Source organism: Triturus cristatus, chromosome 8 (genome assembly GCF_964204655.1).
Source record: "Triturus cristatus chromosome 8, aTriCri1.1, whole genome shotgun sequence".
NCBI lineage: Eukaryota > Metazoa > Chordata > Amphibia > Caudata > Salamandridae > Triturus > Triturus cristatus.
The window spans coordinates 71,640,334-71,665,055 of NC_140591.1; the positions used below are offsets into that span (position 1 = coordinate 71,640,334).

At 47.2% G+C, this 24,722-nt stretch overlaps 1 protein-coding gene and 1 long non-coding RNA gene across 4 annotated transcripts in view; one reads left to right on the forward strand and one right to left on the reverse strand.

Annotated features, from left to right (window-relative positions):
* The window catches only part of LOC146801354 (uncharacterized), a 463,543-nt gene extending 457,418 nt beyond the window's left edge, over nt 1–6,125 (reverse strand). For 2 of the 3 annotated variants that reach the window (XR_014967619.1, XR_014967618.1), the window contains exon 1: nt 6,071–6,125. This is a non-coding gene — a long non-coding RNA (uncharacterized LOC146801354). Of the gene's footprint in view, nt 1–5,351; nt 5,481–5,670; nt 5,722–5,810; nt 5,838–5,930; nt 5,957–6,070 lie in introns of those variants that run through there. The other variant, XR_014967620.1, reaches the window with a different exon arrangement.
* A 16,538-nt stretch (nt 6,126–22,663) lies between these two features.
* LOC146801355 (stefin-C-like) overlaps nt 22,664–24,722 on the forward strand; it is a 117,024-nt gene continuing 114,965 nt past the window's right edge. The window contains exon 1 of the mRNA XM_085621015.1: nt 22,664–22,796. Coding sequence (XP_085477141.1) covers nt 22,679–22,796 — 118 coding nt within the window. The 5' untranslated portion in view covers nt 22,664–22,678. The remainder of the gene's footprint in view (nt 22,797–24,722) is intronic.

Below are 24,722 nucleotides of genomic sequence, written 5' to 3' on the forward strand. Positions count from 1 at the left end.
CAAAAAATGGAGGTGAAAAGCAAAATGTCTAGTGATGACTCTGCAGAGAGGGCCAAGTCCAACATTGTGATAGAAGGTACATGGACTGTAAACCTGCTTCCGCTGCATGATTCAAAGACCGACAACAAAGTGTCCCTAACTCACATTAAAAGCATCATGTGTCCTATTCCCTTTAACAGATCTCTTTTTGACACCAAAGTGCCTTAATAATGGAACCTCTCAGTCTCTTCCTACTGTGGAAGAACTACCCCAGGAAAAGTACAGCAATGCTGGTATCCTAAGTCCCAATCCAGGGACTCCAGAGCCTACTGTGTCTCCAGCTTTACACCCAGTGGCGTAACGAAACTTGAGGGGGCCCCCCTGCAAAGCACATGGCGGGGGGCCCCCTCCCCCGGCGACGCGCCCCACCATCTACCACTTTGCCCTACCACCCAGAAATCTAGAATATTTTGGTTTGAAACCTCCAACATTTAAATGAAATGCCTCTGTATTGTCTTTCTCTAAGTTCTAATGATAAAATGGGAAACACTCTTAACATACAAGCTATGTCATTTGTAACAATACTGTCAAAAGCAGATTATTTAACTGAGGCAGCAATCAGAACAATGCCAAGGAGCGATCCTATTGTCTCAGGAACTGCCTGTGGCTGAAGAACAAAGAACAACTATGAAGGGTCTGAAATAGAATTGACAATACCTTGAAACTTTGAAAGACCAACCCAAACCTGCAATTCCATAAAAACTCGACTGACAATATACATGAGAAGTACACAAGCTATAACTCAGTATCCTGCGAAAGTCAAGAGAAATAGACTGGTGAATTATCTGCAGCCACACACTAGCGACTGTCAAGGGTTGTGCATGATAATAACGTGAACTGAGGAAGCAATTTCAATCATAATGTCTTTATTAGTAGGCACTGCAAAACAGGCAGGCAAACAAGGCTGAGGAAGAAAACTGTTTGGATGCTTCAGAACATTGATGCAGATGTTTGTCTGTTTTAATTCATCATTTCTGTAGTGTAAACAATGCTAAATACAAGATTTAAGGTACACGTATTACAGACAAGTGCAAGCAACACCATAAATAACACTGCATGTAGAATAAAAACAAACCTTATCAGCAAGTACCTAATGACAATCTATACAAACTGTAGTTGGTAAAGCAAAAGAAAAAGTACAAATACTTTCAAAGTGCAAAATAAAGCAATTACCAGTCCAGAAATATGCAAAAATCAAGCATGTTTTGTAAAACAATCCAACTTTCTTCTTGCATCAAGGTGAAAATACTTTCAAAGTGCATGGGAAAAACAAGTCCAGCAGCTTCCCTCACAAGGACTGACCTGAACCACCAGACTGGGCCTTACTTCATACCAAACAGAGGCCTCAGACCTCAGTGTGTCAACACTGGCGGTATTTACAATCTACTAAGAGTATAGACACGTCTGCTAAATTACAGATTCACCATTGCCTCCAAATGGCTCTATCGTCACGGGTGACACCGCCTGCCAGGCATGGATTTTAAGCTAACAGCGCCTTGCATTCTGGGAGTTGTGTTGTGACCATCTAAGTAAGGGGTTAAACATTCCAGCATGTAAAGTGTTGTTGGATAAAAGCTACGAATGGACATGACATGGTGCCAATGCCACTTGGCAGCTATGTTTTATACAAGCACAAGGGGATGTTTAATTTCCTCAACACAAGCTGCAGAAGTCTGGTGTCAAATAGCAAACACGTTGTGCGGAGAACCCAGAAACGTGCTGTGTTTAGCCCCCGTGTATGGACCTGAGGTGTCATTCTCTAAGAGACCCAGTGGTAAAAGCCCACAGTTGTCTCTAATGCATGTTAGTGCCAGGCAGTGGTTGAAGTGGGGGAAAAAAAGTAGGGGAACTGTGGGAGGACAATCAGAGGGCGGGAATAACCAATGGATTGGGTCAGTGGGCGGAGTGAGAGGTGTGGCAGAAAGAGCAAAATATCCCAATTTTTGGTATTCATTTCCCATTTCACTAACCGGTTACAGCTTATTACATTATTTAATTTAACCAATAGATACACATGTTTATTTAAGGTTAAATATGTGTTATTAACATTAAAATACATTCACAAAGTGGGATACATTTCCAATCACGGAATGTCCCAAATATCCTTAAAAGTAGAATCGCAAGCCAGGTGTCTCCCAGCCATGGGATTTCTGTCATCAGCACTTCTCCCTTTTCCACAAGAGCAGTTGAAATTAAATGAAATGAAATAGCATTTATAAAGCGCATGGTTACCCGAAGGCATCCCAGCGCTATGGCAGAAACCGCACTAAGCTGTGGCAATCAATTAGGGAAAAGCCAGGTTTTGAGCCTCCTGCGGAAAACGGTGTGGTCTGGCTCCTTACGTCTTTGAAGCGGCAAGGAGTTCCAGAGTTTAGCGGTGTTGTAAGAGAAGAGTCGGCCGCCACTTCTGGACCTCGTGATTCTGGGAACAGACGCCAGGTGGAGGTCATTTGAACGTAACCACCTGTTGGCTTGGTAGGGCTGGACAAAGGAAGAATTGATAGCCGGTCCCACACCCCCTAGTATCTTATGGGTGGTGCAGAGGGCTTTAAAGTGGACTCTTTCCTGAATAGAATGCCAATGTAAAGACCTAAGTGCAGCTTTGGCTGACTGGCGGCGTGGAGCACCCTCAAGAATCCTTGCGGCACAATTTTGCATGATTTGAAGTTTCTTAAAGACCGCACAGGGAGCACCGAGATAAAGACTGTTGCCATAGTCCAGGCGGGTTAAGACAAGTGCCTGGACCACAAGCTTTCTTGCTTGAGGGGGTAGCAAAGGCAACACTTTACGCAGCAGTCTTAGAATACCGAAGTAGGATGCAACAACTTTCCTTGCTTGGGTTTTAAAACTAAGCTCAGAATCAAGCCAGAAACCAAAACTCTTTATTTCGGATTTGGGGACAGGCACAGGGCCCATACATGCTGGACAGATAGAGGAAACCTCGAGGGGGAAGGGATTACCGAGCAACATAAGCTCGGTCTTATCACCGTTCAGTTTTAGATGGGAATGGCACATCCACCTCATCACCTCCTCGAGGCATGGACCAAGACAAGTAGGGGAACTGCTTTTGTAGTTAAATGCCACCACTAATTGAGTGTCGTCTGCATATGTAATTATATGCACCCCAAAGGGTAGAACAATGTCTGCAAGAGAAGCCATGTAAACCATAAAGAAAGTGGGACTCAGGGACGACCCCTGAGGCACGCCACAATAAAGGGGCCTAGGGCTTGAAATGGCCTCGCCCTCGAAGACCTGGAAGGATCTACCCTCAAGGAAAGAGTCCCAGCCTATTCAGGGCTGTTCCTGTTACACCCAGATCTTTAGGTCGATGAATTAGGATACGATGATTAACCGTATCAAATGCCGCGCTGAGATCTAACAATATCACGGCTAGAGAACCACCTGCATCAAGAATCCTTCTAGAGTCTTCCGCGACAGTAAGGCTGTTTCAGTCCCTTGAGAGGGGCGAAACCCAGTTTGGGATGGATGCAGGAGTTTTCCAGCTTCAAGATGCCTAGAGAGAGAGTTCAAACATGAATGGCAAAATATCCTAGTTTGCAAATGTTTTCCACATAACTATGGCTTGGCCATATTTGCCACATAATACATCATCTGCTGCATAATCTGACGATTTTAACTAATAAATTGTTTTATAGCTTAAACACATCAAAAGTTACTAAAAAATGTGACTTGTGCTGCTGTGAAGTGGAGGGCCCTTTGCAAAGGTTGACTGGTCACCTTTCTCATTGCTGCAGATGTATGTTCCACTAGTACTAATAAGGAAAAATCTTTGCAGAGACTGTTAGCATGTGTAAAACTTTCAAAATAATAAAGTATCAGAAAATTTACAGCACCACTAATACCAGTGTAGGGTATCAGAGCACTGTACATCACACATATTACACAGAGACAATCATTCATATGTCTGCAAATCACTGTGTAGGGAATGTTCCATAAGACAAAGGATTACAAGGTGTAGGAGTCACATGACACCCATACTAGTAGGCAGCATAGTTTAATAGTGATTGGTCTGCAGAAACACAAACTCAGAATTAAAAACATAATACCATGGTTAGGGGTTCTCTTTAATAATCAGAATTGATTTCTACCCAAATTAACCCTTTTTTGCAACATTAGGATAATCGAAGACTGGGGAAAAAAACATAACCCTCTAATTTATACCTTGGAGTTTGCATGCAGCTCTTACATGACAGGTAATAGCTCACTGTTCTATGTTAGGATTTTAACTTATTAACTGCAAGTAACAATAGGGTCTCTCCGACAAAATCAGTAACCAACTGACCTATTCACATTATGTGCACTTTGTGATCTGCATTCCTTTTCATGAGTCTCCACTAGACAAAACACCATCTCTCTCTACTAAGAACATTAATCACTGGAGTTATCAATACATTTTTATTGTTGCCCAAAAATGTTGGAGGCCAGGAAGGAGGCAGCAAGTGCTTTTAAAACCATAATATACTTACAAACACGATGCCCCCACCTGGAGTTAGGGCCCAGTGCGGTCACACTGCCCTAGAACCACCCTGCTCAAGGGTCCTTTGACCTCAGTGACAAAGTCACTGCCACTCTATGGTGTGCTGCTTCATAGGTCTGTCCCCAAGACTGGAGGTGAACTTCATGGATAGTGGTGGACAGGCCTTCAAGGTTAACCTACACTTGCCACCGCTAGGGTCCACCTGCTGGTGCTAAGACAGCAGGGCTTTTAAGATCTTGCGGCGCCTTCTAAGGTGTAGCACAGGAATGTGCTCCCTCAGGAGAGTGGTCTGGGAGCCTGGTCATTAAGGAGGAACCTGGTTCACCAGTTCCGCTTCAGCAGCTCTGACCATAGCGCCACATTCTCTCCCCCACTGAACACCATAATGCCCCACTGCGAGAAACTTGCACTGCACTGGCCCGCTATAAATACCTGGATGTGACTCAATTCTAATTGTGCACTAGAGAAGAGCAATATGCTGCCTAAAAAAATTAACTGAAAGTTATATCGGGTAGGGGGTGCACACCAGTATTTAAATTCTGATAGAATTCTTGTATTAAAATTGGTGCTACAGCTAGCAAGAGTGGCCAGCTCTTGCGGGGTGTATTACAGTTAATAACAAGCTCAAAGGCTAGGATTAGCTGAGCACTGTTCACTGGTGGTTGAATCCACAAAAATGATCCTTATAATATTCAAACATAAATCAATGTATTCATCATTTTTCTGTTGAATTTAAATTCTGCATTAGGAAGATATGCAGCACATGCATTTGCAATTTTTTTTATATATATACACAGTCTCATTTTGTTGAATGAGAAAACAAGGTATATTTGATTAAAACAAATAAGAGATGCAATATCAATTGTACATAATTATACAATATTCATTATGAATGCCCAATGCATTTCGGAACTGAAAGCTGTTCCTTCTTCAGGGGAAACATCTGAAAATAAAAATTGAACATAAATGAATATACTCTAATAGAAGTCCAAGGGGGCTCACAGTAGCTATTATTAATTCTGTTTAATATGTGGATCCTGTGTTGAATCGTAATGGTGACTCATAGTGTATGTAAGATGTTGAAATCCTTCACCCATAGTGCTTGTATGTGATGTTAAGACGAGATAGCATACCTGATGTTGTACTACTCCTACTGGGGTGTGCCAATCAATGTTTTTCGCTGACTACAATGAAATGAATGAATAAAGTCACTCTCTGTATGACACATACCCAGCTGTCGGCTTACAGCACTTTCAAACTAATTCTGCCTTACCTCAAAATATGTGGAATACGGTTCAGTCTGTAACAAGATAAAATGAATAAACATACACGTAATTCCAAAACACTGCCTACTACAAATGCACACCAAGATGGTGCGTGTCAACAACCTTACCTTGCTGGACACGATGTACGTATTATCTGTAACACAAAAACGACCATACAATCAGCGTCTGCGAGATCCAATCTACCCCTGTCATTAACTAAATCATCCTGTACTAATAACACTTATGAACAATGTAGCCTGGCATTTACCTTATAATTCGCCGTAGCGGGCCGTATGCAGTCTCCTCAGTGAACCGGTATGCTCAGGTAGACAAACTCGCGAGAATATACCTCTAGACGTGTTGTATTAACAAAAACGACGGACCATTACTAATGCTCGGCATGAAAAAAGCGCCATGTTGGATTGGTATGGTAACCCCAAACGAATCAAAAACAAGTAGTATCAAAAAATGATAATGTGCACATATAATGTGAAAATGATATATATAATGATAATATTATCTTGTATCTTGTAAAGAAACCATTGTATTCCCTGGTAACATCACCGAAGAAGAATACCTAAACGCAGGGCAGAAGCGTGAAACTGCAACCGCCATGATGGTATGGTACAATACTTAAATCAATGTATGAAAATCCAATTTACTGTTGTCCACATATTGTTACAGGAAATACCAAAAGCCGCTATACACCTCTACTGGGGGCTATGTAATCACAAGGATTCACTCGTAATTGTTGAGTCTAACCTATTCAGCGTTCCGTGGCCATAACGGTTATGTCACGAAGTGGTAAAAAAGAATGGACCAAATGTTACAAAAAGTTATATTGAACTATTTCACAATCATCTTGTATGAAACTCAAAGCTGATACCTGAATAATCCACTCCGTGCCCATGCTTCCCATGTATGGAAGCCCATTCTACCCAGATTTAAATATGTTATTCAATTATACACGCATTAATCAAACCACATCTCATATGCGAAGTGAATCACAATGTTCCACAACTATGTAAACTGTGAAAAAGACCAAAGCTCAAAATCTTATTCCGCCGAACGGCATAATGTTTAAATAAAGAAAATATAAATGTCATGCCTCGTGGTGCTAACTAGTGTGTTGATAAGCGTGTTAATATGAGTGACATGCATGATTCTCTTCAAATGTAGTATCAAGGTAATAGGGTTAGTAATCATGCGCATACCTACAAAAAGCAACCCATATCTAATCTGTCATTCAACCCCTTTGGAATCATGGTCTGTAATGTTTTTATCCAGTATATCTCATGTTGAAGCAATTTCTTATTGTCGTCAACACCCTGTGCAGATGTAACTTTTTCGATGATCTGAAATCTTAATTGAGAAATGGTGTGATTAGCCTCTATCCAGTGTGATTCTATGGCTGAGGTGATATTTTGGTTCTGATCCGGCTTTTGTGTTCTGTCAATCGTATTTTAATTTTACGTTCAGTTTTCCCAATGTATATTTTTCCACAAGGGCACTTTATACAATATATCACATTGTCCGTATTGCAATCACTAGTATGCCTCAATGTTATTTGGGCTCCTGTATTGGGGTGCAACAGTGTATTGCCTGGAATCACATTATTACAATGTGTGCAGTTGTGACATCTTATGGTTCCTTAGGTTGACTGGCATATAAGTTGAAATTTGTAATTATTCCTGTGTCCTTTTCAGGTCTATGGGACTTTGATGCTGTACAACAAATTGCTGATTAATGTGTCTGTATTTGCTACCTCTGAAAATGAAGGTTCATGTTTTCATGTTGTAAATTACAAAGAAATGTATTGTTTTCATAATTGAGGTTATTATGAACTTCACAAAAGCATTAGATCATGAGAAAGGTACAATTATACACATTAAACACAATAGGAACACTGCAAGGCCTTGCACATACATAAACAGAAAACTTTCAGAGAACGTTCTGTTATTTAATAGTGCTGATGTGTCAAGCACATGGAGTAGTTTCTTTTCTGTAACTCCAGTTCTGCAGTAGGGGTATCTCTGTTATAGTCATAATCTAGTGAATAGTCCCGCCCATGTGCGTGGACCCCGGAGCAATAAAAATAATCTCTTAAATTGTCAAGCCATGCAGACCTGCATCTACACTTAAGAGAGAATTTCAAAGACAGATAATGCAGCCTATATCCACAGGCTACACTGTCCAGTACTTCAACTAGAAAAATTCCACCAACAACCACCAACAGCACTGCCTGTCCAGCTTTTTCCACAGAGAAAAACCTGCCTCTTCCAGCAAAAGCCTCTGGAATGATAGAGAGGAAGGAATGGACAGACAAGCCCCATAGGCTGCCATTATGTGGCTCAGAACAGGATACTGTGCCTTTAAGAAAACTTTCCAGGACTTTTACAGTATCCCAGAATGCACAGCAGGTCCCTTTTACTTTCAGTTCTTTTTGAAGGCGTAGCACGCCAGACCTGTAGCATTCCTTATATTAACATTCATCTCTCCACCGGGGAGGAGGGCGGGCGCTTATGACTATAACAGAGATACCCCTACTACAGAACTGGAGATACAGAAAAGAAACTACTCCTTCTGTAGTAGGGGATCTCTGTGTATAGTCATAATCTAGTGAATAGAATGGCAAGCCCATCCCCACACAAAAACGGCGGTGGAGAAGATTACAAAATAATACCACTACTGTGCAAACAAATTTCGCAGCGAAGCCTGCCCAACCTGAGCATCTGCCCTGGCATCCGCGTCCAGACAGTAATGCGCAGCAAAGGTATGGATCGACTTCCAAGTGGCCGCCTTGCAGATTTCTGCAATCGGAACATTACGCAGCAAAGCAGTCGTGGCAGCTTTGCCCCTGGTGGAATGAGCCTTAGGTTTATCCCCTAAGGTCTTATTAGCCTTTTGGTAACACAACTTTATACAGGACACAATCCACCGAGAGATGGACTGTTTGGAGGTAGCAAGACCGGTCCTGACTGATCCATAATTGATAAACAATTGGTCTGACCTACGAATATCTTTGGTCTTATCAAGATAAAACTTCAACACCCTGCTAACGTCCAGGGAATGTAGGGACCTTTCCGCTGGAGAAGGAGGATTCTGAAAAAACGTAGGTAAAGTTATGGTCTGGTTGACATGAAAATCAGATATAACCTTAGGAAGAAATTTAGGGTGAGTACGCATAAAAACCTTAGCAGCATGAAATACAGTATAAGGTTCTCGGCAATACAACGCCTGAAGTTCACTCACCCTGCGGGCCGATGTAATGGCCACTAGGAACGCCGCCTTCCAGGACAGGTGCTGCAACGAAGCCTTGTGAATAAGCTCAAAAGGCTCCTTCATCAATCTGGACAGCACCACATTCAATTCCCAGGAAGGTGAGGGAAGTCTGACAGGAGGGAACACCTTCTTCAAACCTTCCAAAAAATCCTTGACCACAGGGATCTGAAAGAAGGAAGTCTGTGAAGGGCATTTCCTGTAAGCAGTCAAAGCAGCCAGATGAACCTTAATGGAGTGGAAATTAAGGCCAGACTGCGCCAAATGTAAAAGATATGGAAGGATGACATCTTCCTTACAGGTCGTCGGGTCAAAGTTCTTGGATTTGCACCAGATGCAGAATCTCTTCCACTTGTAAGCATAGGAAGCCCTAGTGGAAGGAATTTTAGCCTCCTTCAGTATGTCCATACAATCTTCTGGTAGATTCAAATAACCATATTGCACTATCTCAGGAGCCATGCCGCCAAACTCAAAGACGAGAGGTTGGGATGCACCATCCGCCCCCCGAACTTCGTGAGAAGGTCCGGCCTGCACGGCAGCCGCATGTGAGGAAGGAGAGACCGGTGAAGCAGGTCCGTGAACCACCACTGCCTGGGCAATTCCGGGGCAATCAGGATCATCCGCGCCCCGGACTTGGACAGTTTGATGAGCACCGCCGGAATCAGGGGAATGGGTGGAAAAGCGTACAGAAAGCTGTCCGACCAGTCGATCCATAGCGCATTCCCCAGCGTCCCCTTCTGGTAGTACGTGGATGCGAAGTCTCGGCATTTGCTGTTTTCGGCGGTGGCGAACAGATCTACGTCTGGAGTTCCCCACCTTGCGAAGACTTCTCCTAGTACCTCGTCGTTTATGACCCATTCGTGGTTCTCCTGAAGCAGCCTGCTAAGTGCGTCCGCCTGAACATTCTGCATCCCCGGCAGATGCGTGGCCGTGATCATCAGTCCCCGGGCCAGAAGCCAGCGCCAGATCGCCTGCGCCTCCTGCGACAGAGTGCGCGATCTCGACCCCCCTTGCTTGTTGAGGTAATACATCGTGGTTGTATTGTCCGTCTGTATCAGCAACGAGTTGGTCTGGAAGGACGGATGGAAGGCCTTCAATGCCAAGTAAACGGCTCTGAGTTCCAGGAAATTGATGTGGTACGTCGACTCCACCGGGGACCACTTTCCTTGTATCTGTAAGTCTACGGAGTGCGCTCCCCCGCCTTGGAGAGACGCATCCGTCACGATACTCGTCTCGGGAATGTCCTTGTAGAAGGGAACCCCCTGAGGAGATTCTCCGCCGAACACCACCATCTCAGAGACTGCAGAGCATGTAGAGACAGCCGTATCTTGTCGTCCCAAGAACCTGTTCCCTGATCCCACTGATCCTCCAAGCACTCCTGCAGTGGTCTCATGTGCAGCCGTGCGTGCGGAGTGAGGAAGATACAGGAGGCCATCGACCCCAGCAGCGAAGACACCTTCCTCACTGTCGCCGATGGAGCGGCCATGAGGTCCTGAGCCTTCCGAAAGAGCGATAACCGTCTCTCCTCCGAAGGAGACACGCTTGCTGACCGTGTGTCGATGGAGGCCCCCAAGTACTGTATGCACTGCACCGGAGTCGGGACAGATTTGGACATGTTGACGTGTAACCCCAGCTTGTTCAAGAGAGCGCACGTCCTCCGGAAGTGCGCCTGCGCTTCCGAAAAAGATGAGGCCTTGATCAACCAGTCGTCCAGGTACGGGTAGACAAATACCTTGTTCCTTCGCAGGTGCGCCGCTACCACTGCCATGCACTTCGAGAAGGTCCTGGGAGCAGACTTTAGCCCGAATGGCAGTACTGTGTATTGATAATGATTGGTGCCGACTTGGAATCGCAGGAACTTCCTGTGTTTCCGTGCAATGGGCACATGGAAGTACGCGTCCTGTAGGTCTATGGCACAGAGCCAGTCTCCCCGTTGCAGCTGAGGGTAAATCTGATGCAACGACAGCATGCAAAACTTCTCTCTGCGAATCCATTTGTTTGCTTGCCGCAAATCCAGAATGGGCCTGATCTCGTTCTTGTCCTTCTTGCGAACCAGGAAGAAACGAGAGTACAGACCTCTTCCCCTTTGAGACAGAGGTACGTCTTCCACCGCCTTTTTCCGTAACAGGATGTCTGCCTCCGCCTGGAGCTCTCGCAGTTGATACCGCGAGCTTACCGGCAGAATCGCTGGAGGCGGCCTGATGAACCGAAGACTGTATCCATTGCAAACAATATTCAGCACCCACTTGTCCGGAGTAATTTTTCTCCACTCTGCCGGAAAAAATTGAATGCTTCCCCACACTGGAGTGGGTAACGGTTGCAGGGGAAGTAGACGCTCAGGGCCGAGACCCGGCCGGGCCCTTGGTAGCAGTAGCGGACTGCTGGCCCCCTCTACCCTTCTGGCGTTTCTGGAAGGGTTTACGGAACTGCTGCTGCTGGTGTTGCTGCTGTCCCGAGGCCTGCCCACGCCCTCTGCCCGCAGACCCGAACCGTCTCTGGAACGGGCGCTTCTTCTTTTCTGGCTTCTCCAACCCGACAGCCGTCAGGGTCTCTGCCTCCATCTTCATGCGAGCCATTTCGTCATCCGCATGCTGGCCGAACAGGGTTTCCCCCGAGAAAGGCAGATTGGCCACTCTATGTTGAGCCTCCGGCTTGAGCGAGGTAAGGCGAAACCACGCGTGACGTCGTTGGTGGACGCCATGACAGTACCCATGCGCCGCCAGCAGAGACGCATCCGCTGCTGCACTGATAACCTGGTTTGAGACCAGCATCCCCTCGCGCAAAGTCTCCAAGAAGTCTTCCTTCTTGTCGCGAGGCAGCAGCTCAACGTACTGCTGGAAAGACTCCCAGAGGGCACGTTCGTAACGCCCCAACAGAGCCACGGCACTTGCCGCCTTCATGGTGGTAGCAGCCGTCCCACAGACCTTCCTGCCCGCCGAATCTAGCCATCGGCTCTCCTTGTCGGGCAGAACTGTCGATGAAGGGGTGGTAGCATGCTGCTTCCTCGCCGCCGTCACAATGACTGAATCCGGCTTAGGGTCCATCCTCAAAAAGGTCGGGTCCGAGTCCGGGGCCCGATACTTCTTCATGAGCCGGGAGGGGGCGGATTTCATCACTGCCGGAGTGAGGAACAACTCCATAGCGAGCTCCACCAGTCCTGGCACGAGAGGCAGCAGGGGGCGAGACAGGTGCTTCTTGTGCAGCGTCTCGAATATCACGGACGTCGTAGGTGTCGGTAGCGTCACCGTGATTCCCAACTTGGCTGCACCCCTCAGTAGTACCTCCTGGAAGGAGACCAGATCGTCAACCGGCTACACCCTCGTCCCGGGCGAGTCCGACAGCATCGGTGAGAAGTCCCTGGCAGATGATCGAGTGTGTGATCTGGATCTGCGCCTCCTGTGGCGTCGCCTCGATGTTGACGACGAACGCCCACGGCTCTGCGATCTCCCTCTCCGTCTGGAGATGGAGCGCGATCTCCGTGGCTTCGGTCTGTCCGCCGGCCTCGCCGGGCCCGGCGACGGTGGCTTACCCTGGCGCCGCGGCCTAGGAGTTCCCTGCGGCGGCGTCGGATACCTGGGCAACGAGACCGATCGTGTCGGAACCGCTGGTGGGCCAGAAGGCCTGCGAGGTGGAATAGCAGGAGGAGGAGGAGGTGGAGGAGGAGGAGGAGGAGGAGGAGGAGGCGGCGGTGGTGGTGGTGGTGGTGGCGGCAGTGGCGGTGGCGGAGGAGGAGGCGGCGTATACACCACTGAGTACCCCGAGCCCGGGGACTCCGTCGAGGGACTCCTGGTGTCCGGGCGCCCCCTGCGCCTCTTCGACGTCGATGAATCCCTCTTCGACGTCGATCGCCTCCTTGACGTCGATCGCCTCCTTGACGTCGATCGCCTCCTTGACGTCGATCGCCTCCTCGACGGCGAGTGCCTCGACGGCGGGTGCCTCGATGGCGAACGCCGCCTCGATGGCGAACGCCGCCTCGACGGCGAGTGCCTCGACGGCGGGTGCCTCGACGGCGAACGCCGCCTCGACGGCAAGCGCCGCCTCGATGGGGAACGCCGCCTCGACGGCGAGTGCCTCGACGGCGAGTGCCTCGACGCGAATGCCTCGACGGCGACCGTCTCCTCTTCGCCGACGGCGACAGGCGACCTCCCCTCGACGGTGAGCGCCGGGCCTGATCTCGACGTCGATGACTCGACGGCGAAGTTGAGGGCGTCGACGCAGACGATGCCGAAGTCGTCGACGGCAGCCTGGTCAGCTCCCTCGACGTTGAACGTCGACGTCGCTTCTCCTCAGAGCCCTGGGGAGAAGGTGAACAGACCGTAGTCATCCCTCTCGTCGCCTTAGTCGACGTCATCGACGCCGGTGGAGAATGGGGGCGTTTGCCGGTCTTCCTGCCCCTGGGGAGCCCCCCAGAGGCCTCAGCATGGGCAGAATCAGCCCCTCCTGACCAACCTTGTGCCTTCAGCCTTCTGTCCTCCAGGACTTGGAGCCTGATCTTCATTCTTTCTCTCAGGGTCCTGGCTGAGAACGAGTGGCAGATCTCACACTCTTCCGGCACATGGGACTGGGGAAGGCAGCCGATACACACCCTGTGTGGGTCTGACTTAGCCTTCTTCCTATCGCACTCTGGGCACTTGTCAAACAAGCCAGGCATGTTGACACCACAGAAGGAAGTTCCCAACACTAAAACACTTGAAAATTTGACAAAAATCACCAATAAACCCTTGAAAAGGGAGAGCTCAATGCTCCAGGGTCCTGCTAGCAGGAGCCGGAAAAAAGAACTGAAAGTAAAAGGGACCTGCTGTGCATTCTGGGATACTGGAAAAGTCCTGGAAAGTTTTCTTAAAGGCACAGTATCCTGTTCTGAGCCACATAATGGCAGCCTATGGGGCTTGTCTGTCCATTCCTTCCTCTCTATCATTCCAGAGGCTTTTGCTGGAAGAGGCAGGTTTTTCTCTGTGGAAAAAGCTGGGCAGGCAGTGCTGTTGGTGGTTGTTGGTGGAATTTTTCTAGTTGAAGTACTGGACAGTGTAGCCTGTGGATATAGGCTGCATTATCTGTCTTTGAAATTCTCTCTTAAGTGTAGATGGAGGTCTGCATGGCTTGACAACTTAAGAGATTATTTTTATTGCTCCGGGATCCACGCACATGGGCTGGACTATTCACTAGATTATGACTATACACAGAGATCGCCTACTACAGATCTGCTTTTTCCAACACCCAGAAAACACAGAAACTTCATGGAAATCTAATTAAACATAACATTCACAGACTCGATTACACTGTACATTTTGTTGAAACTCTTTGTGTCCAAGGATATGAGCAATGGAAAGAAAGCATTACTGGTAGTAATTAAACTGAAGCAATTCAGAATAGCATTTTCAATTTGACTGCATTCAGAATGGTCTTTTCAAATTGACTGGATGTGATTTTAATGTAAAGTCTTACGGCTTCAAGATACATACATATGTTTCTAAGCAATGATTCAGGTCATATTATCCCTACATGTTAACAGTCCAAAAACAAATGGAAATGCTGTGGTATTGCTTTACTTTAACTTTTTCTCATGAAAAAGATTTTTTTGAAATTGTGACTTGGCAGAAAAATGGACTTGAAAGATTATGCGTATTGCCAAATTAAAAAGAGCTTGTTACAACCTACATTCCAAAATAGGTATTTTAACTTTAAGAACAACAAAATCGTTTGTCCCTGCAAAGATCGTGTTTTTTTGTCTGAGACCTAGGAGACTTTAAAAGACTGGATTTTCTACTGACTTGGGCGCCCATGTTGCACCACAACAACGTCTATCCACGACATCTTCCATTTGTTAAACAAGCAATGTGGAATACAGAGAAGCAGTACCATAAAAGCGACATCGTAGTTTAGGAGCGACCAGCTGTGAGCACTCGACTTTTGTCAATCTGCACGCTAAAGGAACTGTTTCAAACCTATAGATGCACTGACTGATTCTGTATGTCAAGACATTCCTAAGGTAATGTTGGAAATTTCACCTTAGCAAAGACACAGTATGGAAGGACTGCGACTTAACCACTTGACAGTAGAGAAACGTCACCCCGGTCACAGGTGCGTTTCGCAGAGCCAGATGAACACAGCACCAGATTCCATCTCTACTGGAGGAGCCTACGGCAACACTCCCGGGGTTTTACGAAGTATTCCATTCCACCTTCACGAACTGGTGCCAGGATTGTGTTCTCACACAGATGCAATCTTCTAGCTCTTGGCCTTGAGCTCGAAATAGCTGACAAGCCATCCCAATCAGACAGAAAACCCTGTTGTGCAGGTATACGCACCACCTGCGCTTAGAGATACCACAGTGAGGGTTTAAGGGCTATAAATTGCGATGTTATCCTTTTTCCCTGTATTCACTGTTATTAAAAAGCTTAGGGGCTTTTTTTAATCTTCTGTGAGGTTACCAATAGTATGTGCACTGGATCCCAGCATTTTAAAATAACTATTTTAAAATAAAGATGTCGTAATACATATTCCGTTTCTAGAGTGTAAATCATTAATGAACAATCGTTTGGCTTACCACCTCTCCCTTTTAGTAACCCAAACCATTGACAGCACCTGATTTATGTCCTGGGCAGGGCCCTGCGGAGCTACAATAACCTGTCTTTCACATTCATTGTTGGTGCATTGAACTAAGTTCTCTCGTGTCAGCCGAAGGTGGGAAAGCAAACCTTGTGGAACTGAGCCAGAGACTCAGTTTACGCAACACCACCTGTAAAGAATACAAACACAAGTACAAAGGAAGACTTTAAGTCATTTTTAGAGGGGGGGAGTCACATCAGGCCACACGTCTGTCTCACTCTCCTAATGTGCTTTCTGGTAAATATGGTGGAAAGTAGTCCTGACTCACAGTAGTGTGATTCTTGCTTCTTGAAGCACCGCCAGTGCTGTGTAGCTCTTGACAGTGGTGTGTAGGTCTTGTGAACTTTTTAGAAGTATATAGATTTTTTTCTAGGGGGTACATAACCTGCTCTCGCCTTGCTAGTGGCTTTTTGAAAAACTAAAAAGTCTCATGAGCATGGCCAAAAACATGGCACCCACTCTGCAAGCTCTGCTGCCTGCAAGGTAACCGCCTCACCGACGGGTGCTCTGAAGACATCCCCGTCAAGGGGGTCGCCCACCAGGGAAGCTGAGGGGCATCTAGCCTGATGGGGGAGGGGGTGCTGCCTGCCAGGCTCTCTATGAACCTCAAAGTCGTCATCTCAAACAACATGACTTTGCTCACTGGTCCTTCCACCTCGGGGTTGGACGTGCTTCAGATGCAAGTGCAGTCTTGAATTATCACCAGTACATTGTGCAATTGTTCAATCCTTAATCAAAGGAAAATGTGACTTATTTTGGCACTGCCTTGCATTTGCCAATGTTTGTCTTTCAGATGCTTACACTCAGAACCAGTCCAAACCAGTCCAGCATTTGACAGGGTGCAGGTGTTGTCCCGCCGACCGTCGTTTACTTTGAATACTGCTGCTCTGCTTATACATTTTCTGTAATCTGCACTAACACCTTTCAACAGCCCGGGAAATATGTTGAAATGTTGGATGGCATGATGGCGCCATACAGATTCCGTGATTTTGGTGCTTCTGAGACGCAGGGTCTGATATACTATTGTTTTTTTAGGTCTCGCCTGATCCAGCGCATGCGCTGGTCTGGCCGAGACATTATGTATACGTTTTTTTAAAGTGCTGCCTGTGGCCTAAAGCTTGAGTGCACGTGAGCGTGCACGCGCGCAGCGCCATGTGTCTTTCCTCCGCGGCGCTCGCAGCACGCGATCGGAATCGCGATCACTTTCACGGCAGCGTCACTTTCGCGGCCTCGTAGCCAAAGCTTGTTTATTTTAATGCTTTTGTCATTCGCGGCCGTGGCCGCCTCACTTTCGCGGCCGCGGCTGCGTGGCCAATGCTTGTTTGCATTTTCCATTCATGCCCTTTATTGCATTTAATGGGCAATCTGCTCACAATAAACGCATTTTGTTTCTGCGCATGTCTCTCTTTTTTATGTGAATTGAATTGTTTTGTTGGTGGTTGTTTTTTGGGTATCTGCATCTCTAAGTCACATTATTCATGCAGTTTCAGTTTTTCAGGCCTGACGATTCAGTAAGCTGAGGAATCATCTATTTGTGGTAGACAACTTGTTCGTTGAAGCCCGAACATTAAACTCCACTGTGAAAGTAGCACAGCCTGCGATATATGTACAAACTTTGCATTTCAATTCTCAACCCACACCGAACAATCATTTTGTTTTGACAGTCAATTAAATGCAGACTTTCGAGTGGTTTTGTCAGTGAAAACAAAGCTTCATATTGCAATGCTGGAAGGACGATTACCACTTTAGAATTTTACAGCTCAAAGTAAGGTGCCCATGTTTGTTCCTTAAACATGTTTTATTCTTATCAGGGAAAACTCTTTTTTTTGGCAGGAGTTCTGCACCTTTAACATTCAAACATGTTCTGTCTAGAGAAACAGCTGAAACCTCCGAGTCAGTTCACGTTCCTTGTTTAGAGCTGGCAGACGTTCAGTCTGCTGTGGAGTGCCATTGACATCACTGCACTCTTAATACTGCAGACGGGACATCCGTCACTTCCTGTCAGATATCCCACTGGGTATCACAATTACCGGGTACAAGATGTATAGACCTATCAGGTATGTATAATCTCAAATGTACCAAGAATAAAACTTTAATAACTATTCCACCATATAGGCTGGGTCGCCCTGCATGTTGCACATAGGACCTCCATGATCCGCAGAGCATGGGGGTAGACTGCCTATTCTGCTACTTCAGGAGTTGCAATCATGGGAATTTCGTCACTGTCCGGGATCTTTAGGAGCACCACTAAGGTTTCCCACGCCTTTGCCGGTTCTAGTGCCCTCTCACTTGCCGCCTTATGTCTAATGTTGGGCAAACCAGTTCTGTCCGACTGTCCGTAGGTGTGGTAAGAATAACTGAGCTCAATAATTGTGGAGCTATTTTTATGGGTATTATTGCACAATGTATAAGTGACAACCAGGACATAATCTCAGCCTTGATGATGGATGTAGGGCTTCATTTAGAGTCTAGCAGACCAATACTCTGTTCCAAACATGACCGATATGCTGTCCACCTTATTACAAGTACATTATAGTATAATGCACTAGTAATAAGACAGATATGGGGTCCACCTTATTACAAGTGCATTACATTCTAATGCGCTTGTATTGTAATAAGACTGATAGAATAACCGTCACGTTTGTGACAGAATACAATACGCCACACGTTAAATCATTCCCTTATTTTTAGGTCTCGCTGAGCCCAGCGCATGCGCTGACTCGGAGAGACATTTTGTATGTGAGTTTTCAAAGTGCTGCTAGCTGGCCTAGCGCTTGCCTTCACACGATCGTGCACGCGCGAACTGCCAGCCTTCAGCAGCACTTTGAAAACTTATCAAAGCAGGCATCCTTCCCTGCAGCGACCATCTGGCTCGCCTCTCTGCTCCTCCCTCCTGCGCATCTTCATTTATTACCTCTCAGTAAACAAGCTTCAAAGGGGCTGCTATCATCATTCACACCTCCCATGCTTAGTAGGCAGAGCGGTGCCCATTTGCCTTGCATACCACGCTCCTTCTGGCCGGCGACCACAAAGCTGAAGCCATTAATCCAGTAGTCTAACAAGCTGCTCCCACATGGGCGACTCCAGGCTCTACAATGTTTCACTTTACTACCGAAGTCTTTTTTGGGGTGCGTTTGCAGTTTTGTGTAGGGGTTTCAGTCTCCAGGTCGGTTTTAACCATGTCCAACTGTAATTACTGGTTCCCTTGCCGCTGGCTTATACCTGATTTCAGGGACATCTCTGCTACCATTTACCACATGCTTTGAGCGCACTTGTTGGGTTGCGCACTTGTTGGGTTTTGCTGTGTATTAAACTTTGCAGTGAAGCTAAGAAGAGCATCTAGACACCAGCATAATTCGTGTTTGTGTCAGATAGGAAGGTTAATGTGTGTTCACGTTTTGACCTCTAGCAGTGATCTGTGAGGACGATGCCGCCGCCTCGTCGCTTTTCATGTTGGCTATAGACGGAATTCTAGAGGCAGATGCGCACCCAGCTGCCACTTGCAAACGCTTCTATGTGCACGCACAGACACATTGCTATTCAGGCTGCATCAATACTTTCCTGCTGCACAAAACTCACACATTCTGGGCTCACAGACAAACACCCACCTGCGAGGCGCACACATGTACATTTCTAGACGAGAACACACATCTTATGTTACCATTGAGTTGGGTAACAATATACCTCTGTTATTTCAGCGCCAAGATACCCCGTTGTGGGGTGAACGTGCGCTTTACAAATACATCTGTTATGTTATGCCCAAAGCTCGTGGCCGCGCATTTAAACACACATACAGCAGTTCAGTGAGCACAAGGACACTTTCAAGGCATGCACACACCATTCAGAGGCGCACGCACAACGCTTGAAGGAGTACACCGCTGGCACTTTCAATGCATGATAATGCACACAACACCTTCAGAATGTCAGCATACACGCGTACAAAGGCGCACACTCACCCACAAACTGCCAAATCACTTTTAGGGTTTACTCACGCAGCTGCACCCGGACACCAGCCGCATGCTCACCCCTCAAGGTACTCACAGCACATATTTAACCTTCGCCCTCATCCATCCATTCATACAAGGTGGACGGATGAATACATACTTCCAGGCACACCCCTGGTAGATGCATAGATGCGTGTGCACCCACACCGCCAAACTTTCGCGCATGTATTGGCCCCCACTCTGCTCCTCATTCCTTTTGGCTTCACTCTGCCAGCCCCGCCTCCCTCGGCATCCTTCATTCCAATCTCTTGCTCCCTCCCTCCGTCCTCTCACCTCACTGTACCCTTTCTCTCCCCAGCCCCTCCTCTCTGCCCACACTCCTCTCCGCTCTACTTCCTATGCTCACGGGGCACCGATGCTTCCATCTCCCCCTTTCCACCCCCACTTCCCCCACCCCTTTTTAGGTCTCGGCTGAGACAGCGCTTTAGCGCTGCTCTGGCGAGACTTATAGTAAGGGAGTTTTGGAAGTGCAAACAGTGGCTTTTCAGGCCGCCAAATACAGTGCATGTGTGCTGGGCGCGCGCACCATTTGGCAGCCTGAAAAGCACTGCCTGATCACTTGCTTTGATGTCCTCAGTGAGCCGCGCGGCCACTGAGGACATCAAAGTGCACACCATTTGCCACCCCCTTCTTGCTTGTTGTTGTCTACGTCTTTTTTTTTTACCCCTCCCTGACGCACACGTCAGACCCTGCCGACAAATGTAAGAGCCGGTCGTGGTTGGGGGCGTGGCCCCCTCCACTCCCTCCTCGCCTTGTTGTTGTTCACATTTGTTGCATCCCAGCATGGTGAGCTTTATATTATGAGGCGTGCATTTCTTTTGTTCGGCGCTGCATTAAAAATAGCAACTGGCGCTGTGCCCTCTCTCAGGTGCTCCCTTTTCCCAGCAATGTTTTCAGCGCGATGTCTGCTCCACATACTTTAAGCAGCACTGCCGGCGCCGCTGCTTTCCCCCGTAATCTAGACTTGTTCCAGGCACTTCGCCTGTAACCTCACCCCGGAGCACGAGAGGGCGGGGGAAGAACCGGGAGTGCTGCGAGAGAAGGAGCAGACATTAGCCCTATCCGTCCGTCTTTGGAAATATTCAGCTTTTTTTAACTTTAAGACTCAGCGCGGCGCCCACTGCAGGACACTGCGCATTCACTCCACCACTTCCCTATCTAGGTGCCCTCTTGCTGCCCTGGGACCGATCGAGCCCTCTTTGTCCAACCCGCTCTTATCTAGATTAATTGATTGATATCTGCCCTCTGCACGTTTCCTGCCCATGCTCTGCCACTTTCTTGAAAGGGTTCACTAACTAGAGTTGGGAGGGTCCTCGGTATAAAACAAGCGCTGGGGCTGCTCTGTGTGTGAAACCGCCACCAATCCTCTCTCAATTAAAGTGCCCGGACTGACCTTAGACTTAGAGCTGCTTCTGATAAAATGGCGTTTGCCGAGCTCTAAATTAGAACATGCGGAGGCTTTGTATATGGAGCTTGGTTTGAGTGAAACAACATCTCGAGCCTTCGCAAAACCGAACGATACTTTTTCTATAATTACTCATTTAATAGTTGTTTTTATAGAGCTCACATTCCATCCAGTTGTGTGTCAAGGTGCTATAGCTGCCATCTTACTTGTATAGATCGTGATGGAAAAAGCGCAGCGCTTGCTGAGTACCTGTGACAAGAGAAATGCCGAAATAAACCTCATGTTACACTCGAGCGCACTGTGTACCCTGATGCAAAGCATAACATCCATTGCACACCAACAGAGCACACAGCTGGGCACAGAAACAAAATGGGGTTATGTATTTTAAATGTATTAATCGTAGAGCAAAAGAGCAAGTGATGACTTTGTGATTTTTAATATATAATATTGAACATGGTAAATAAACTGCCATGCCCGTCCACTCCATCTGAGTTCACCTGCGCCATGTACTCGCAGCGCCAAAATATTTCTGGCTGGTGGTGGGTGCTTTAAAAAAGTAGAAGCAGACAATTATGATGATTTGAATGTGGCAGTAGGTAGCGTTTCGACTTTGACGAGAAATACTAGTTTCAAACCTGCTCTTGGGGGTTAATGCAGCCTTGGACCCCGACCATAATACTGTGTGGGCCCAATTCGCGAATGGCAGGCTTGAAAGCGTGGGGTGTGCGTGTCAGGGGAGTCACTCCCTTCTTGCTTGTTTACTTTGTCTCTGGTTCCCCTCAGGCATCCAGACTCTGCCTCTCTGCGGACTTCTCTGGGTGACCCCTGGTGACCCCTGCTTGTGGACACAGGTTTGTCTAAATGAGGTACATCATGCCACTGGCACGCTGGTCCTACGCCTCGCTGCTCCTCAAACCTGCTTTGCCAATTTTCTGTTCGAAATTATGAGCTAAAACACCGAATAAGTGCTTTAGCCCGATTTCTTAACATGACACCACTAAAGCTGACATTCATCAATAGATTGTGATAAATTAACTGGACTGAAGTGTAAGAAGCGGACACATTGTGGGGCTGTGGCTCTTGAAAAGTGGGGGAAATTGTCTTGCGTTATCTATTTCTAATACAATACATTTGAAGTGTCTGATTAAAAATGGGCAGCGGCCGAGAAGATGTGTTTATCTTTTTTCTTTTTAGCTTACTCATTGCACTGTGTTTAGATTTCTCTTTTCAGATTTCCTCTTCCCAAGTACTTGTTTAGTTTTGCAGGCCGTGGCGTGCTCCTTAAAGCACTGTTTGCTTTACCCCTCCTGCTTCGCTCGCCCCCCAGATAGCACACACGCAACCTTCCCCTTAATGAGGTGGCAACGCCTCTTCAGTACTCACTCCTCCTCTGCTGCATTTGCTGCTCTGGCTGACTGCCTCCCGCCGCCCCAGGGGTCTCCCCCCACCGCCAGGGAACAAATCTGCCTGCACTATGTAAGTAGCATTAACCACACTCAAATGTTACAGAAATAATGAACAATAAATATCTTCTGCTCCCCCTCTTAAAATAGTTGTTTGACCAGATCGGAGTAAATCAATGTGTTCAGCATCTGTTGGCGCCTCATTAACATTTATTAACAATGTCCTTTCGGGATGCAGCTTCAAGTGTGGAACAAACACCTGTTCCCATACCTGCAGTCGAACTTCAGAGTCGGGTTAGTTCTTGCCTTTCCTTTCCCCCTACTAGTTATTATTTAATATTTGCATGACATCGTTTGCGTGATTTACATGCCGAATATTTTCAATGTTCATTTGGTGCACGGACTCTCTGAGGCAAGCCCGGCTTCTCAACACTCGGCTCTGACTCCCTCTATTAACTTGTCGACCACCTCTGATGTTATACTGTTTACACCCCCGATCCCCTCCCCACTACTATCCCCCACTTCACCTCGGAATCCAGTGTGGTATGCTCTCAAAGGTAGAAGCCTGCCTGCAGCCCTCGGCCCCTCCACCCCCCCTGCTCCCCCAGCAGTGTGCACGTTCAGTGCCAGTCCGCAACGCTCTGCCCCCAGCGGCATGCACGTTCAGTGCCAGCCTGCAGCCCGCTGTCCCACAGCAGCGTGGAAGCTCACTGGCAGCCCGCAGCCCTCTCCGCCTCCACCCCCAGCAGTGTGCACGCTCAGTGCCAGCCTGCAGCCCATTGCCCCCAGCAGTGTGCACTTTCAGTGCTACCCGCAACCCTCGGCCCCCAGTGGCATGCACGTTCAGTGCCAGCCTGCAGTCCTCCTTCTCCAGTGGTGTTCCACATGCAATACCGTGACAGCCTGCAGCCCTCTGCCCCTCTTACCCAAGTGGTGTACACGCTTAGTTCAGCCCGCAGTCCTCTGCCCCCCCAGAGGTGTGCCCGCTCAGTGGTAGCCCACAGCCTCTGCCCCCTTCACACATCTACAAACTATTCAAACGTTTCACACCACTCCAGACTTCTTGGCGCATCATTCGGTCTTCTTCCGAAACCAAGGTGTGAACGCTTTTCAAACACATTCAGCTGAAAGGGTGCCACGGCAACACTGATAACTATCTTAATTAGGAGGCTTACTTTCAGTTTATTGTAGGATTGCTGTTTCCTTTCACTGCAGATTCCTTTTTTTTTTTAATCCTTTCTTTTTTTCTAAAACAACGTCTAAAGTTAATTCAATGCCTTTGCTAGCTTTCGTTTTACATTTTGCTTACACACACATTTACATGTAAAAATGCAAGTGCAGAATGCTTTACTCTCTATTTTGCTCGCATAGTAAACATGAACTCACCATAACAAGCATTTGAGCTTGAGCTATTGGCACTGTAAATGGCAATGACTTTTATTTATGTGTGGGTTTTCAAAACATAAATAAAAGGCATTGTCATTTACAATGCCAATAGCTCAAACTCGTATAAATGCGAGACCTATTGCATTGCAAATGCTTGTTTATCTTTTGTTTTACACACAGCAGTGCACTGATGGCATCTCTGCTGGTTTCCTTCAAATCTGCACTAAGGCAAACAGGGGGACAGAGCAGGAGCTCTGTTTACAGACCTCACGCCTGGCGCTGCCACTGACCCCACGTGTGTCTCGGTAGTGTAGTCCAATTTGCAGTCTCCGGAGCCTGTGGTGACCCATCAGATAGGTCAGCCAGTTCTGCCGCGGTGCCACATTTCTACACTTTACCAGATTTCTTGCACACATTCTTACCGGCAGTTGCCGCCGCTTCCCAGCTGCCTCGAGCCAGCAGGGAGTGAAGGCACAGGTCAGAAACAGCATTCTACATTTTTTTATGTCATGACTCATTCCCTTATCAGGAGAACGAATGTAGCAAATGCCACCTAATTAAATTGTTCGTGTATCCAAGGCCTGTAAACTTTAGGGGACTTTTAGTTAAGGAAACTGCCTTCTTCTACAGCAAAATGGCGGCCACTGAGCCCTAATGGCGCTGAAAAGAGCAGGTCAGACAGCAACAGCAGTTGTAAGTGCGAGAAAGACTTATGGAGAGGCCAGGCTGATGGCCTCCGTAAAACCATCATTGGATCATAGCCCGAGACGCACGTTATTGTTTTTGGGAAAAGGTTGCGATCTCAGGCCGGATTTACTTTCATGGAAACTTAAC